The sequence below is a fragment of the Penicillium expansum genome (genome assembly GCF_000769745.1).
Source record: "Penicillium expansum strain MD-8 chromosome Unknown contig12, whole genome shotgun sequence".
Lineage (NCBI taxonomy): Eukaryota > Fungi > Ascomycota > Eurotiomycetes > Eurotiales > Aspergillaceae > Penicillium > Penicillium expansum.
The window spans coordinates 79,319-95,713 of NW_015971335.1; the positions used below are offsets into that span (position 1 = coordinate 79,319).

The following is a 16,395-nucleotide window of genomic DNA, read 5'->3' on the forward strand; positions in this document are numbered from 1 at the left end:
ATGAAGGTTGACCCCCCACAAGTTTAAATATCTCTTATGTGTCAGATGGTGCCGTAGTAGTAGACTTCTCCAGTCTTCCTTTCCTCCCATTTAAAATTGTTCACTACATTGCAATATCATCTTATCGTACTTCACGAGCTCATCTCCTAGTTTGTAGACTCCAATAACAATAAACTCCAATCGTATCTTAATAGAAAACCACGCCCCCCCCCCCCCCCCCCCCCCNCCCCCCCTCCCACAGCAGACTTAAATCGATACCAGTCCCAACATTCGTTGCAATAAAAGGGCTTGTCGAAAAGCATACCTGCAATGCGAACCGTAAGAGCTTCGCATTCTACCACTCAATATATCCTAGTTCCTTAGCACGACAATGCAAGTTTGGACCGCTCTGGTTCTTTCAAAGGAAGAATACCATGTAAATACACAATTTCAGCTCAGGCTTTGTGTCTTTTGTTTACTCTCAGTCGGATAGAAGTTGAAAGGGTGCACCAAAGATAGGGTAGTAGAGGTGATGCCGGGAGATGTCTTTCGTCTTTATAGCACCCTAAAGTGCTTCCATCCATGGGTATCCCTTCTAATTAATTATAAAGTTTAGAATCTTTCAAAGACCGGATTGTATCAGTAGGTATTATGAGCCATCTCATACTTACAGGGCGACTTATTTCGGTGCAAAAAATCGCACTTTTGTTTTAATCCCCAAAAGGGCACTGACCTGTTCCATAGACTCATCCGTAACACTCACAAGTTCGAAGAAAAAACGAACAATTTCGATATGATTCTCCGGTGAATTAGCAACAACATCGGATAATCCTACCTCAAATCTTTAGATCATAATGTAGGGCGATGCGCCAAGTCTAGGGGAGACTCAACGGACAGTATAATAGATAGTAGTTGCGGAAAAGTGACAGGAAGTCATTGTTCCGCCAAGACACTACAGAATAATATATCAAGCAGCATGCATTGAAGAAAAACTGCGCCTAGCTCGGGACTTAAAGATCAAAATGCCCCTTCTTATCTGAGTGTGTACACACACTATGACGAGCTGTTGTCAGGAAGAAGGAAGCGCGCAATAGGCAACTGTCTTGGGCAGAAGGAGTCGAGACAAGGGGGATGCTTTTGATATATTTGGTGGTATCTATCATATCAGCCTGAATCTAAGTACAAAGCTAGAAACTGCAACGTACGACCCTGTAATCGTAACTTAACAAAAGTTGTGCGGGGATATTATGATCCATGACACGGGCCAGCTTTCGGCCTATGATAATCCCCAGGGTTATCGAATGAGAGCCGAATGCAGGGAACGATCCTTGATGCTGGTCAGAAAACCGGGACATCTCCGATAGTCGATCGCGCAATGAGTAATGAGCCGAGACGAAGCTGTTATACCTGCATCATACCATTTTTTGAGACGCATCATACAACAAATAGTATACACATAAAATGCCGAAAAATGGCAACATCTGCTCAAAATTGGTTGAGAAAGTGACAAACACAGCAATTGGGTACAATGCAGGGCGAACAACACTTCGGAAGATTCTCCTTAAATATGCTGTATAAACGGACTGTACTAGAATCTATTTTACTTTTAATCACTTTGGAAGTATCCCACTCTGTACAACATAGCCCGTTTTACCCCAATACAGCATTGTAAACAAGAAAACAGGTTGATGGGGCTCTTGTGAAGTCATCGGGAAATGGATACATGATGGTATGATCCGAGGTTGATTATTACGCGGGGTGGCGATGCTTTTTTATAGCATCTCAGGGACCCCGAAGTAACCCCGAACGGATAGAACGGGAACCGGAAATCATATTTATAATTGTATGTATGTAGCATCACTAGTTTCAGTCCAGACTAAGAAACGGCCTAGCTTATTATTGTTACAATGTTCAATGTTACTCCGTACACATGTTTTTTATACCCAACGGGCATAACGGGCGGACTCCGAGCCTCGGAAGTTTCATCTTGTCCGGAGTGCGCGGGTTTTCGCTAATATAAATCATTATTCGGCTGAGTGCAGCGAAGCAAATGACAGATTTTATATTATTATGAGACCCAGGTATGGGGTACTTCACACAGAGTCTGTAAAATACTTATAATAGGTATTGTCCTGTTTGAAATGTCCTTTCAAAAAGCCCAAACTTAAGGAGAACAAAGGCGGTGTACTCCAGAGGGCGCTAACGGATAGAAGGCTGCCCAACTGCTTCTGCCGCGTTTCTAGCGCCAAAGCCAAGACCCCGTTGTGTTCCGACTGAAACTTGAGATCGCCACTCATTTCCAAGATTGGAACCTATAGTTTTCAAGTCAATATCCCAGTCAACGATTGTTTTGATAATATAAGAGATCTCTCATAGAAGAGGAGGCCTTGGAATATACACTAGACTACGGAGTACGGAGTACAGATGTATGTACGGAGTACTATATTGTTATGCAACACTAGCCTCCCCGCTATTGATGACACTGGCTCCTTAAAAGGCTACGCAATGACGAAGTCTTAAATGCAAAGGCAAACTCGCCACCCAGATCTCTTATCTGAGATTACCCCTTGCAGATGACCCCAGATTTTACAGGGTATCTGAGTTTCTTCAGCGCCTGGATCTATCTATCGCTGTACGGAGTACATATATAGATCTACTTACGGCCACGATTGCCAGCGAATACACCTAGAAAGTGGAGAATTTTTCTTCACAATAAACCAGAAAAAAGGTCGATATTGGCAGGAGGAAGTGATGCTAGCTGCTCCACTTACGGCGGTGGTCGGGAGGCCGAAATAATACAAAATATATTATTATAATAATGAATATCATTCCACCTCGGATGCAGTAGTGATATCTAGTACAGTAAGTGTAGCTCATTGCGTAACTCAACATAATTCAGCTATGCTACTTGTTCAGAATAGCAGGAGATATTATCCCCGTTGGTCCGCAACCTAAAATTAAATATCACCATCATCGACTCGGCGCCAGTTGTGTAGGCTACCTAACCTAGTTACCCAGATAGTCCCCGGCCAATTAAACCGATTTAGTCATAAGATACAGTACACTAGCCGTTTCAGGTAATTTGGTACATTACCGATCATGACGTTCGCATCCTGCAAGCGGTGTGTAGGGAACATTATTAACTACATACTGCTCCATACGCTTTCAGGTAGTCTGGTTGTTATTCCTCAGTGACTTGACCGTGATAGTCGAAGATCTACGAATTAACCCATCAAGTTACATAGTGCCATACTATTGAAATAGATAATTACTCGGGGTCAGCTCGGGGCCAAGATCCGCTAAGAGAACGATCACGTGGGTAAATACCGTAACAGCGCTTGTCCCAAACCGGAAGCGTTGCCATCTCATACCCCGTCTTCATGAGTCCTTGCCCCTACTGTTTCTTGACTTATCATTCCTCGATCGCAATATTATTTCCCAATATCTGAACCCTTTCCTCCCAGTCTTCAGGTTAACACATTTTATAAAAGGGAGCTGCACTCCTTTAAGTGACTCGACAACTTTCTGCCAAAGCGGGACATCATCCGAGGGTGGACTCCTGCGTGTGAACCCGCCCAAAAACCGCCATCCACTCAAAAGTCCACTCATCGAGGGGCACTGACTGTCTCAAAGTCGCATTCTTATTTTATTCAGATTTTATCTGTGTGAGCTTCGCCCTTCAACACGGGACTCGAAGAAACCCTGTCATCCATAAGCCCCTCGGGTTTGGCGTGACATCGCGCAAGACCGGACAGGGAACTAGGATATCGATTCGTCAAACCTCGACTTGGAATTCTCATCATTTTGACCACCAAAAATTGATACCAACAGTTCGTCATGATGACTGGTGCCACGCCCATTGATATTTCCACTCGGCAGACGACCTCGGTGTCGCCGCCGGGTCAACAGGCATCTAATTTGACCTCGGCGCTTCAAAGAGCGGGCAACGGCGAGCGTACAGGCAGCTTTTCACATCTTCCGGGGGGAGGACTCGGCGTGTTTAAGGCACCACCACCTCGTAAGGACTCGATCGGCGCAGCCACGGCACAATGGGGGAACGGGACGAAACCAATCTCGATGTCGGGATCTGCCCGCGACAAAGGTCGTCGTGAGTCGCTCGCAGGGAGCTTGGTGGGTGGTATGAGCTGGGGTGGTGTATCTGTTGGTAGTTGGATACGTGATGAGTGAGTGGCCTGTCCGGACCTAGAAGCCGCGGGGGAACAGCCCACCGTGTGTTGCTATTGTCGCACTGCATCAAGAGCTGACCAAGGAAAATTTCCGCAGTATCATAATGACTGGCACGTCACCATTCACCTTCCAGTCGCCATCTTTCCACTCCTCATCGTATCTCCCGAAGCTGGAAGCGAATTTTATGCGAGACTTTTCGTGCTGCGGTGTGACGTTACCGACGCTCCATGACCTATTACAACACTACGAAGAAGCCCATGCGACCAAGTCGCCCAATCAAGGCCACCGGCCGAGCCAGGGTGAAAATCGAGCTGCCTTGGCAGCTGCCGCAATCGCACAGCAACAGAACCAACAGCATGGCAGCCAAGGACGCGGCCTGCAGCCCGACCGGACCCTGGACATGCAGCGCAAATTGGGCCAGAATCCGTCACCATTGCAGCACGCAGATCTAGACACAATCGATGACATGGAGATGGACGACGCCCTAGGAGATGGAGACGGCTCAGCGTCGCAGATGTTCTCTTCTCAGCTGCATGAAGGTGGACAGGGCGGATATGGTAACTCCAACCAGCAGCAGTTAAATCTGGGTATGCTTCCAAGCCACCAAGGATTTAGCACACCCTCACAACCTGGTACACCCATTGGATCTGGACGACCACTTTCACTGCAGAACAATCCGACTGTTTCTTCTGTCAACACCCCCACGTTGATGGCCAACCCGCTCCAAAATTCGCAGTTCCGAAATACGCCCGATTCATCCGGACCAGGTACCCCGGCCGAAATTGACGAAAGCATGATGGGTGGATTCGGTGATCTCAGTATGCAAAATAACACCATGGGCCAAAACCAGAATCAGTTTGGCCGCTTCAATGGGAACAATAATGACATGGTCGATCTTTGCATCGACGAACCGGCCAAGCGGCTGTTCAGCCCCAGTGGTGGAATGGGTTCGCCCAACGCCCACTTTAAGCTCAGTGGAGCTCAGTATGGCCCGAATAGTGATATTGCACGGCGGATCCGCGAACAACAATTGCTCGCTGGGGTTCCAGACACCACCGTTATTCTTCCCAACGAAGAACCCAAGCCGTTCCGATGCCCCGTTATTGGCTGCGAGAAGGCATACAAGAACCAGAATGGGCTCAAATACCACAAAGCTGTAAGTTTGACTTGATGCCGTCTTCATTTGTCTTATTTTTCTAACCGCTCTTTCTTTAATTCCAGCATGGCCATAATAACCAACAACTTCATGACAACGCCGATGGCACGTTCTCCATCGTCAACCCAGAGACATCAGCGCCGTACCCTGGCACACTTGGCATGGAGAAGGAAAAGCCCTACCGCTGCGAGGTGTGCGGTAAGCGCTACAAGAATCTGAACGGACTCAAGTACCATAAATCGCACTCACCACCCTGCAACCCTGATTTCCAGCTTGGAGGTCGTAACCTCGCCCTCGGCGGTGGAGTCATGCAAGGGCAGAACATCAACGTTGCTGGAGCTGGCCTCCCCGGAATTGGCGAAGAAGGCCTTATGTGAACCCGTGAACAAATATGTCATTATGTCCATACATAATTCTCACCTAATTGACGCGAACGATTTCGACGGCTTTCGGGGGTGAGAGCACTCCTGCACACACACGATGTCATGATTTTGAATTGGGTCCGGTGACTTTGGAGTTATTGCTTTTCTTTCTATCTCTTCGAAAATTGTTCCCTCTGGCTCACCTATTGACTGGGCTTTGTGATGCCCTTTTGCTTTTCGTTCTGCTGTCTGGTAGATCCTACTGGCACGATCGTTTTACCCCTATGCTTGAAATCCCTCGCTGTTTCCAGATCATATCTATTTGGCCTGGTAATAGAGCAATTCTTGAGCGATCAAGACCAAGATCAAGACCCTCTCAGCAAAGAGCTGATTAGAAGAAACTGCTTGCGCTCGCCTGCTTTTACTCTCTGTTCATGTTTTGCTTCTTCATACGGCATTCGCGTCTCCCATGGGAGATAAACCAGGGGAATTGGATATCTCCCGAAATCCCCCCCCTCCCTACTGCTATTCATTTGCTTTTGCTGCGTTCTTGCAAGGACCGGCTTTGTGCCTTATGTCCGTGTTCGCGTCCCCGCTCATTGCGTTTATGTTCTCGCTCATGTGCCTCTTCCAACGACGACAGTCGCTTACACGCTCACCCGAAAATGCCGCCTTGAACACCAGGAACTGAACACCACCAAAAGGTTCGCGAAATGGGATCTGGCTGGGTTTAACTGGAATCATGTGCGAGGTACGAAATTCTGGGGTTGGTTATTATTCTCCCCTTCTCTTTCACACCCAGTCGGTGTTCGCCTTTGCTTCCTGCGTCTCTTCTACCTGGGGACGGGATAGGGACTGGATCTGGGATCTGGGAATCTTAAAAGTACGGTTTCTCGGCGTCGGATCATTGTAGATATGGTTGTTTTTTGATATGATTTGGCTCTTTTTGCCCATTGTCACATATCTTCTTTTTCCCCTTGTCTTGCTGTTCATTCAACTTTCTCGACTTCATTTTCGGTTACGTTTGTTACTGTATATCCGGGTTATAGACTTAGACCTATGTTGTAGTACACCAATTGGCTTTTTAGGACCTACTATCTAATTAACGGCGGTTTGTTCTCAACATCTTGCGGATATTTAGATATGATACTAGGGCTGATGGAAGTTGTTCAGAATCATAGTTCCATTTGTGCTTATTTTCGAAGCCAGTAAAATCGGTCTTTCAACTAGTACAAAGCCAACCTCGAAGGCATGGCAAGAGACAAAGAGAAGCATGTAAAAAAAGAGCAGAACCCATCCTCACTTGTAAGCGCCGTGAGCCATTGGAAGCTCAAAATCAAAGAAAAAGCGAAGCAAAGACCCGGTTGCTGACCATGTCGGTATTTGGGGAGTGAGAATCATGAGAAATATTTCGCTTGCACAAACCGTTTCGAGAGCGTAATTGAAAAGACGTAGGGATTGGTTTTCGTTTGTGCCATGAGAGAGAGCACATGATGAGCAGAAAATTGTTACAGAACGAGTAAAGAGATGTCGTCAATGAAAATCGGAAGATGGGTTGAAAAATCATGGAGTGATGGCGTCGTTTTGACTACCATTCGAATTCACCTTGACCCTTGTGGAAGACGTATCTAGTATCATTAGTATATGCATAGCATGGCAGAGTGGGATGACTTACTCTTTGCCTCCAGTGGTCAGGATACCATCTTTCAAGGTGCACTTCCACTTGTTCTTCACCCGCTGAACCTTGTCGTATGTGCAAAGCATGACCTGGCCCTCCGATTCATCTGCGTCATGGTCATCAGCGACGAGGTCATCTGGGTCATCCAGGTCCGAGTTGATGGCATCTTCATCTTCCTCCTTGACATCTTCTTCTGCGCCATCAAACTGGCCAGTAACGCGAGGGGCAGATGAAGTTGACTCGGTGGTAGTATTTTGGCTAAGGGGTGCAGTGAGAGCCACACGGCGAGCGACCTTGGAAGAGGACTCATGCTCTTCCAAGGGACGAAGGAGACCTCCGCCCTCATACTGAGACATGCGCTGCTTGAGATGCTCGCGCAGAAGTCGGTCACCTTCTCCACTCTCGGCAGCCGCTCTGCGGCGTGCTACCTCTGCCTTCCAGTCGGTCATTGGATCACCTCCACCATCGGTCTGTCCAGGACCCATGTGCGGGTAGTTCTGTTCTTGTTTGATCGGTGGCATTTGCCCGTGGGCGTTGGGGTGCATCTGCTGATATCCTTGTCCAGCCTGGGCCTGAGCTTGCATTTGGTGGACGGAGTTTGCGGCTGCAGCGCCGTATTTCTGCTGAAGCGCATTTGCAGCACGGTCGCGAGCCGACTGAGGGTTGAGACCATGCGGGGGCATAGGTGTGGTCATGTGTGGCATTCCGGGTTGACCATTGGTTCCTGGCTCGGTCTTGATGCGAGGTCCACCCATGGGGGGCATGGTGTGCGAGGGCGCAGCTTGGGGAATTGAAACAGGCGGGGGAACATATTGCTGCTGGGGAGGAGGTTGTCGGGGAGCGTTGGAGGGGACAGTAGCCGTGGGGAGGGGAACGGAGTGCTGCTGAGGAGGCTGAGGAGCAGGATCCCAAGGGAAATGAGCGACGTTCACAGAAGAAAGCTTATGTTGCCAGGTCTGTATGTATAATAATTAGTATAGGTGTCCAGGTTTGCATGAGATAATCAAGAGACAGAATCTTGGCGGTCTAAAAGCGCCTAAGCGGGTAAGAGCGGCACATATAAAGGGAGACTCATAAGCCGGTGTTCCCCCATAAGCACCGCCTCCCGCACCACCTCGACCATCCCCGCTTTTAGGGGAATCATCCACACCAGACTTTGACAACACAAGACAGGCAATATAGATAGAAAAAATGGTACTAACCTCGCGAAGATCATGCAGAGTCTGCTGATCGACACCGCTTTCCTCAAAGTCGACCTGGGAAGCATCACAGACCTCCTGGATGACCTTCTCGAAAACCGCGCCCTATGAAACCACATGTGTCAACTCTCATCTCGGATCAAAGAAACTCCCAAGGCAAATTGGGAGAACACGTTTATAAGTGAAGAGTAAAAACTCTGTGCAAGCGATGGCTGAGGATGGATGGGGTGGTTGTTGGAGAAGAAGCTTGGACTTACCACTTGCTGGTTGGACATGATTGCTGAGCAAGAACACCTCGGTGAGCTGGTGGATGATTATGCGAAGAGGGCAGAAAGCAGGCAAAAGGGTGACCGGTAAAATGTACGGGGTAAGGATAGCTTGACTAGGAAGTAAAGTGCTCCGTCGCAACTATCAAGTTGCCGAAGTGCTGGTCGATCACGCCCACGAATGACGCAATATCAAGCAAATTATGAATCCGTAGTCTTCACACAGGTAGAAAGGAGAAGAACGGCTTCAAAGGAAAAGGGATGCAAGTGCAATGTCAGAAGAAAATGAGACGGCGAGTTTCCCGATGGGTTAACGAAGGTGAAAGTCACGGCTCTGCGGTCGAAATCCCACTGTATCCTGGAGGCTTAGTCATCGGCGACCAACCCACCACTTTTAAGTAGAAACTTACAAAGTAAATCGAGAGACCAGAGACAAGATAGAAATGAAAGATAAGACGGATGAGCGAAATGAATTAAAGCAACCGTAAGAATGGCATTTGGACAATTTGTACAGCCAGCTTACGGGAAAGTAGATACAAAGAACACCATCAAAACTCCGAAATCATCACCCAAAAAAACCATTACACCGAAATTAATGTCCCAGCCCATCAATGCTTTCAATATCACCATGAATCAGGGTATCCAACGAAAAAAGGAAGAAAGGAAATGCTGCAGGCGTCTAGCGGATGGTCATAGACTTAGTCATCTGAGCCTTGCTGCCGACACCACCCTCACGAGCGGAGGAGGCACTGCTACCAGCTTTGCGTTCGAAGATCTTCCAGAACTTCAAGCTCTCATCAGCAGCAGTGGTGGCCAGCATCTGTCCATCAGGGCTGATAGCACTGTGGAGGACACGGGTCTCGTGAGCAGGGATCTCAACGTTGCGGACCAAAGTTGGGTAGCTCCAGATACTGAGAGAGTTGTCGGGGAAGCCGCTAGAGCTGACGATCTCGCGGTAGTGGTTGCTCCAACGCAGGGAAGTGACTTGGGAGCCGGTGTCAATGCTGTTGGTACGGGCACCGGTGGTGGTGTTCCAGAAGTGAATGTGACGGTCGTAGGAACCACCGCCTGTAGCAAGTAGGTTAGATTGCCAAGGGCACCAGCTTAGAGCCTTGACGGCGGCGCGATGGTTGGTCTTGGTGAACTTGGGAGCACTCAGAGAGCGAGCATCCCAGATGTTGACGAGGTTGTCGTTTCCACCAGTGGCGAGCTGAGCGCCGTCAGCGCGCCATTCGAGACCGCAGACTTCAGAGGTGTGAGAGACTAGCTCGGCAATCTTGTGCTCTGCGATGCGAACATCGTGGTTGTAGACAAGACCACTACGAGCTCCGGTGGACAAAGTGTGCTTATTCCAGCCCATAACACCCACGCGGGAGTCGTGGCCGTACATGCTGCGAAGCTTGGAACCTTCTTCAACATCCCAGATCTGGACCTCACCGGTTCCCAAGCCAACACCAACATAGGCACCATCACCACTCCACTTCACACTGCTCACGTATGTGTCGGGTGAGGTTTCCAAAAGGCAGTTGACAGAGCCAGACTCAGCAGACCAGACATAAACGTTTCGCTCGAGACCGATGGCGACCTGGTTGCCAGAGCTCCAGTCAAGCAAATTGAGATAGTAGTCATCCAAAAGACCGGGGGCATCCAAGACCCGTTCCGGTGCAGTTTGAACACGACGACGGAACTGGGCAGCTGTAGATTTGGCAGGGCGGAGGGGGCGGTTGTATTGAGCACGAAGATCAATAGGCTTCGATGACTCAGGAGGGGGAGGCTTAAAGGCGAGGATGCGAGTGTTCATGTTAACACCACAAGCTTCAGCCAGAGACGACTTGTAGGCCACGGCGTCAGGAGCCGGGCGAGTATAGGTAGGAGGCTCATTGTCATCCAGGCCCAAGTTCTCCAAAGCAGCAGTAAGGTCATCATCTGATCCACGTGCCCCAATATCAAACGCGCTGGCCGCGGAGGCAAGGACTGATGATCCGTCAGCCCCACCACTCTTAGGGCGTTGCTTTTCTTCTGGCTTTGCGGCCCCGCTAGTAGCTAGACCCTCGCTTGCGGTCCGGTTTGGAATAAAACGGTCACCAGCGTTATGAGGAATGCGCACAGTTGTCTTGCTAGCACGAGCGCGGGTAGGAATTTCCCGGCGGATGTGTTCCTTGGAAGGGGTGTTCGCCGTCGTAGCACTTGTGCCGGTCAAAGTCCAGTCGGAGACACCGAGCTCCAAGTGCTTGGGTGACTTGCGGGTGCGGGTGCTAGCAATGTTCGACTTATTTGTCTTGGGAGATTCACGGTGGGTGGTGCGGGATGCTTTGGAAATTGACTTGGCGAAGTGGGCAGAGAGGTTTCCACCGTATACTGACTTGGCTTGACTGCGGCCAGCATCAGACTGGCGAGGAGGTGTGAAGGGTGACGAGTTGCCGCTTGCGCGGGGGTTGGGCGAAGGGCTCAGAGGCATACGGCCTCCAGCAGTCTTGGAGGAGAAGAGCCCATGGTGGCTCTTCACCGGAGTCGATGCAGTAACAGAAGCCATAGTAATTAATATATGATCAAAGTAGATGTAATGGGACCAACCCCAATAGAAGATGCAATACGAATCGATGCAGAGGTTAATATGAGATCAACCAACAGAAAAGTATGCAGACAATTGAGGATAGTGAGATTGAAGAAGAAAAGGAAAGGGAGTTCAGGAGAAAAGCGAATAAATAGAAGGTAGTTACTATACTCGTTGCTGAAAAGTATGAGGCTCTCCCCATAGCAACGGTTACCTGAGCTACATAGCGCATTAAGCCATATCGGGACTAGCGTTCACATACTGCGCTTGCCTACTTTAGTAACACTTGTCTTGGCATTTATTTCATGACAATGGCCTGATTCAGTGATGCAAGAGCAAAAGAAGGTGAGAATCTATACAGAATATATCTTCTATATACCTTAAAAGGAGAAAATGTTATGACCGATTGTGCCAGTTGCGGATACAATTTCAAGCGCCCCTTTTTGCCACTGGGATGGCGCATCCATCTCCTCTTTGCAACCCCCACCACGTTCCTCACTCAATTCCACCGAGACCCACCACGACTTCTCCCTGCCTGGCCGGGATCTTTGAGGGTCTCTAAGCCGACATTCTGCTGTAGTCCCTCTATGGCAATGCAGGACGCCTTCCTGATGCCTGCCAGTCAGACTGGCGGTTGCCGGACCAGCGCGGATTATCGACCCAGCATAAAAAAGGCCCAGGGCCATGTCCCTGCGTGCCTGGTCAATGCCTCGGTGACGTACTGCAGCAATGATCGCATTTATGCGTTCGGGGGGTTTGATCAGTTTACCGATGAAGGTTGACTTCCTTAACCTATAATCTTTAAAAATGGCACTAATAATTTTTAGTTTACAACCACGTGCTCAGGCTAGACTTGGAGACTTTGCGCTGGGAGCTCGTGGACAACTACGGCGATATCCCCGGAGTTCGCATGGGTAATGATTCTGTTTTCTCATTCGCCCATGTCTAGTGATAACCACTCTGACTAGAAATATTTATTTTTGATAGGACACACGGCAACATTATACCAAGGGGATAAATTGATTGTCTTTGGAGGCGAAAATGAACATCGCGAATACCTCTCCGACGTCGTCATCCTTGATCTCAATACCTTCACCTGGTCACTTCCTGAAATTCGCGGCTCGATCCCGCGCGGCCGAGCCCGCCATGCTGCTGTCATTCACGAAGACAAGCTTTTCATTGTGGGTGGAGTGACGGGCGTAGGAGGCGTGACAGGGGAGAAGAATGTCATCTTGGACGATTTGACCTACCTGGATCTACAAACATGGACCTGGTCTCGGACATGGAGCTTCACTGCTCGCTTCGATCATACAGCTTGGGTTTGGGGCACACGGTTGTGGATATTTGGTGGATTGGGTCCGAACATGGAACGAACGACTGATATCTGGTGGCTCGACCTCAAGGGATCTCCATCGTTGGCCGGAAACACTACTCCCCAAGGTAGCGTCAACTCCCTGAATGTCAATATTTCTGCGGCTCATCTTTCAGACTCTATTTCTAGCAACACTCGCCAAATGTCTCCCCGCTCCGGGATCTATGCCGCCAATTCAGGCAGTGTGCAGGTACGCAATTTGGGTCGACGCAAGCCAGTTGCACCTGGTGCCATATCTTGTCTTAGGTTTGATTCTGGTCCTCATGTCCCCTCCCTCTTCTCAGGTACTCATTTTCATTCATTTGCCTCGGGTGTCCTGCTCGACTTAATCACACCGTCGGAGACTGTACGGTCGCATGATTGTAACCTGTCTGCTCTGGACCTCAACTCGCTGCGCTGGCAACGGCTGGCTGATGGTCAAGAGATCTTCCGGCCAGGGTATCGATGGCATTACTGCACTGTCAATGATGCGGGGACCAAAGCATGGCTCTTGGGATGTAGTCTTGATGTCGCGAATGCACCGGGAGGTAGCGACGAGAATCATATGAGTGAAGTTCTGACTATCGACCTGGAAAAGTATGGTTTGCTAGGTAACGGCCTGTCGGCAGAACCTCCCGAACAAGGTGCACCGTGGTCGTCTGATCAAATGGGCCCCTCTCAGGCTTCCGGGTTGGGAACCGATCTAGCCGCTGTTTTTGACAACCCCCCTGAGTCTGGAAGTGGTACGGACTTTGTCATCACTGCTATTCGTGACGATCATGACGGGTCCGGATCGGAAGATATGGGCGAGACACCGTCTGTTTCCCCAACCCAGGCCCAGCCGACCTTTGTGGAACAGAATCCCTGGACCTCGGAGCCCATCCATGTCCACCGTATCATTCTCCAGCTCAGGTGGCCACATTTCAAGCGCTTGTACTCCGCCCAGATGGCTGAGTACCACACTAAGCGGATGCACATCCCCGAGCCTTATTCTGTCGTGCGCGCGTTTCTCTATTACCTGTACACAGACAGTATCGCCGGCCATCCAGACTATTGCTCGACCGTTATTGACGTGGCGGGTATGCTTGTTATGGCCAATCTTTATGACATGCCGAAGCTTCGCCTGCTGTGCGTCAATAGGCTAGGCCAAGAGCTTGATGTAGACAACGCGGCCATCGTCTGGGAGCGTGCGGGGCGGACCAATGAGCACTGGCTGATGCGCCGAGCAGCACAGTTTTGCCTAACATACTGGGGCCGCGTGGTACGGACCGACGGTTTCAAATCTCTCAGCCACCAAAGTTTGATCCAACTCTGCGAGGTGGTGGATACAGAAGGTCGCGTCTTCGCAGGGCCTGAATTGGAGATGGTCACATTCGGGACAGATGGCCTAGGTGACCGAGACAAAAGCTCTCAAATGCGGGTGGGATCTACTGCCGACGAGATGTCCGAGGTCGATGCGGACGATGAAGGGATGGAGATCTCATGAATTGCACGAATGGGGCACGCATTATATTCCGGAGTACTTGGCGGGATCATTTCTTTATTAGGTTGTATTGTATTTGCATCTGCTCATCTTTATCGTACAAGTTTTGGATATACACAATGTGACCGGGCCGTTAAACCGCTCTAGGGCTGGCGCTGAGCCCATTCGTCATCACGAGATGTGGAGCCTCTCGACGTTCTTGACGCGGAGTTCACTCCGGATCGCGGAGGTCATTCCTGTCACGATAAGGAAGCTCTCCATAGTGTCTTGCGCTTGGGTTTCAACAAAATAAAAATGAAAAGTTGAAATTATATAAATATTGTTGTGCGCTCGAATTCGAAACAATCTGGTTGGCACACGGCTTCTACAGCTATTCCTTTTTGACATTCACTTCACCATGGGATCCACTGGGCAATCCACTCTTCCTTCGGATTTCCTCTGGGGCTTTGCAACAGCTGCATACCAGATTGAGGGAGGCGCTAACGAAGATGGTCGCGCCCCGTCGATCTGGGATACATTCTGCAAGATCCCCGGCAAGATTGCGGGCGCCGGAACTGGAGATGTAGCTTGCGACTCGTATCACCGCACACACGAGGATATCGCGTTGTTGAAAGAATGCGGTGCTCAGGCATACCGGTTTTCTCTATCATGGTTCGTCTATGCGTGTCCCTTGCTTTGGGCTTCAATAATTAGATCATTTGTTAACCTCCGCTTGTTTAAATCTGTAGGTCCCGCATTATCCCTCTCGGTGGCCGGAACGATCCAATCAACAAGAAAGGCATACAGTTCTACCAGAAGTTCGTAGATGACCTGATTGAAGCGGGCATCACGCCCATGATTACCCTCTTCCACTGGGATCTTCCGGATGAGCTTGACAAGCGCTACGGTGGACCTCTCAACAAAGAGGAATTCGTTGCTGACTTCGCACACTATGCTCGCGTGGTATTCGAGGCCTTTGGATCCAAGGTCAAGTACTGGATTACCTTCAACGAACCTTGGTGCATTAGTGTTCTTGGATACAATAATGGTTCCTTTGCCCCGGGTCACACGAGCGATCGCACCAAGAGCGCTGTGGGAGATAGCTCGACTGAGCCATGGATTGTCACCCACAGCCTGCTAATTGCACACGGAGCTGCGGTGAAGATTTACCGCGATGAATTTAAAGAACGCGACGGTGGTGAGATTGGCATTACGCTGAACGGTATGTCCCCATTGTCCCCGCACCCGTGGACGTACACAGAAGCGTTACTAATTAAAACACTAAATAGGTGACTGGGCCGAGCCCTGGGATTCTGAGAACCCAGCCGACGTGGAAGCCTGTGACCGCAAGATCGAGTTCGCTATCTCATGGTTCGCTGACCCAATCTACCACGGCAAATACCCAGACAGTATGATCAAGCAACTTGGCGACCGCCTACCGAGCTGGACTCCGGAGGAAATTGCCCTTGTCCAAGGCAGCAATGACTTCTACGGCATGAACCACTACTGCGCGAACTTCATCCGCGCCAAGACAGGAGAGCCGGATATCAACGATATCGCGGGTAATCTAGAGCTTCTACTTGAAGACAAGAATGGCGTGAGTGTCGGGCCTATCACACAATCGCCTTGGCTGCGACCATCTGCTATCGGATTCCGGAAGCTGCTCAAGTGGCTCAGTGAGCGATACGGCTATCCTAAGATCTACGTCACCGAGAATGGAACTAGTGTCCTGGGCGAGAACGATATGCCCCTTGAGGAGCTGCTCAATGATGAGTTCCGTGTACAGTATTTCCGGGATTATGTCGGTGCTATGGCTGATGCGTATACCCATGACGGTGTCAATGTGCGGGCTTACATGGCTTGGAGTCTTATGGAGTATGTTTAGACCTTGTGTTCCATCGATGATTTTTGGTATAATATCCCACTAACATGTTTAACTATAGCAACTTCGAATGGGCTGAGGGCTACGAGACCCGCTTCGGTGTTACTTTTGTCGACTATGAGAACGACCAGAAGAGAATCCCAAAGAAGAGCGCCAAGGAGATTAGCCAGATCTTTAGTCGGTTGATTGAGAAGTCCTGAGATGGACGCGGCGCCGATTGATATTTATGCCGGTGGACTCCGGTAACTGCTATGATACCTGGAATCTATACGAGGTTTTTGAATGCACATGATATTTGATTTTCTTCTGCTCCTGATC

General features: G+C 49.6%; 5 protein-coding genes across 5 annotated transcripts; 3 read left to right on the top strand and 2 right to left on the bottom strand.

Annotated features, from left to right (window-relative positions):
• Positions 1-3,816: 3,816 nt before the first annotated feature.
• On the top strand, positions 3,817-5,700 carry PEX2_005530 (zinc-coordinating transcription factor SFP1; the record flags this gene model as incomplete). Its single annotated transcript, XM_016737830.1, has 3 exons — positions 3,817-4,110; positions 4,187-5,323; positions 5,389-5,700. The coding sequence occupies 3 exons, from the start codon at positions 3,817-3,819 to the stop codon at positions 5,698-5,700; spliced, it is 1,743 nt and encodes a 580-aa protein (XP_016597804.1).
• A 1,573-nt stretch (positions 5,701-7,273) lies between these two features.
• Positions 7,274-8,837, bottom strand: PEX2_005540 (transcription initiation factor IIA large subunit; the record flags this gene model as incomplete). The annotated part of the gene is made up of 4 exons (XM_016737831.1): positions 7,274-7,313; positions 7,361-8,319; positions 8,566-8,667; positions 8,820-8,837. The coding sequence occupies 4 exons, from the start codon at positions 8,835-8,837 to the stop codon at positions 7,274-7,276; spliced, it is 1,119 nt and encodes a 372-aa protein (XP_016597805.1).
• A 670-nt stretch (positions 8,838-9,507) lies between these two features.
• Positions 9,508-11,361, bottom strand: PEX2_005550 (WD40 repeat domain-containing protein; the record flags this gene model as incomplete). Its single annotated transcript, XM_016737832.1, has 1 exon — positions 9,508-11,361. One exon carries the CDS (start codon positions 11,359-11,361, stop codon positions 9,508-9,510), a length of 1,854 nt encoding a protein of 617 aa, XP_016597806.1.
• Positions 11,362-11,975: 614 nt separating this feature from the next.
• On the top strand, positions 11,976-14,219 carry PEX2_005560 (Kelch motif domain protein; the record flags this gene model as incomplete). Its single annotated transcript, XM_016737833.1, has 3 exons — positions 11,976-12,159; positions 12,210-12,296; positions 12,370-14,219. 3 exons carry the CDS (start codon positions 11,976-11,978, stop codon positions 14,217-14,219), a joined length of 2,121 nt encoding a protein of 706 aa, XP_016597807.1.
• Positions 14,220-14,613: 394 nt separating this feature from the next.
• PEX2_005570 (Glycoside hydrolase, family 1) lies at positions 14,614-16,277 on the top strand (the record flags this gene model as incomplete). The annotated part of the gene is made up of 4 exons (XM_016737834.1): positions 14,614-14,867; positions 14,945-15,417; positions 15,485-16,070; positions 16,139-16,277. The coding sequence occupies 4 exons, from the start codon at positions 14,614-14,616 to the stop codon at positions 16,275-16,277; spliced, it is 1,452 nt and encodes a 483-aa protein (XP_016597808.1).
• Between the last annotated feature and the right edge of the window lie 118 nt (positions 16,278-16,395).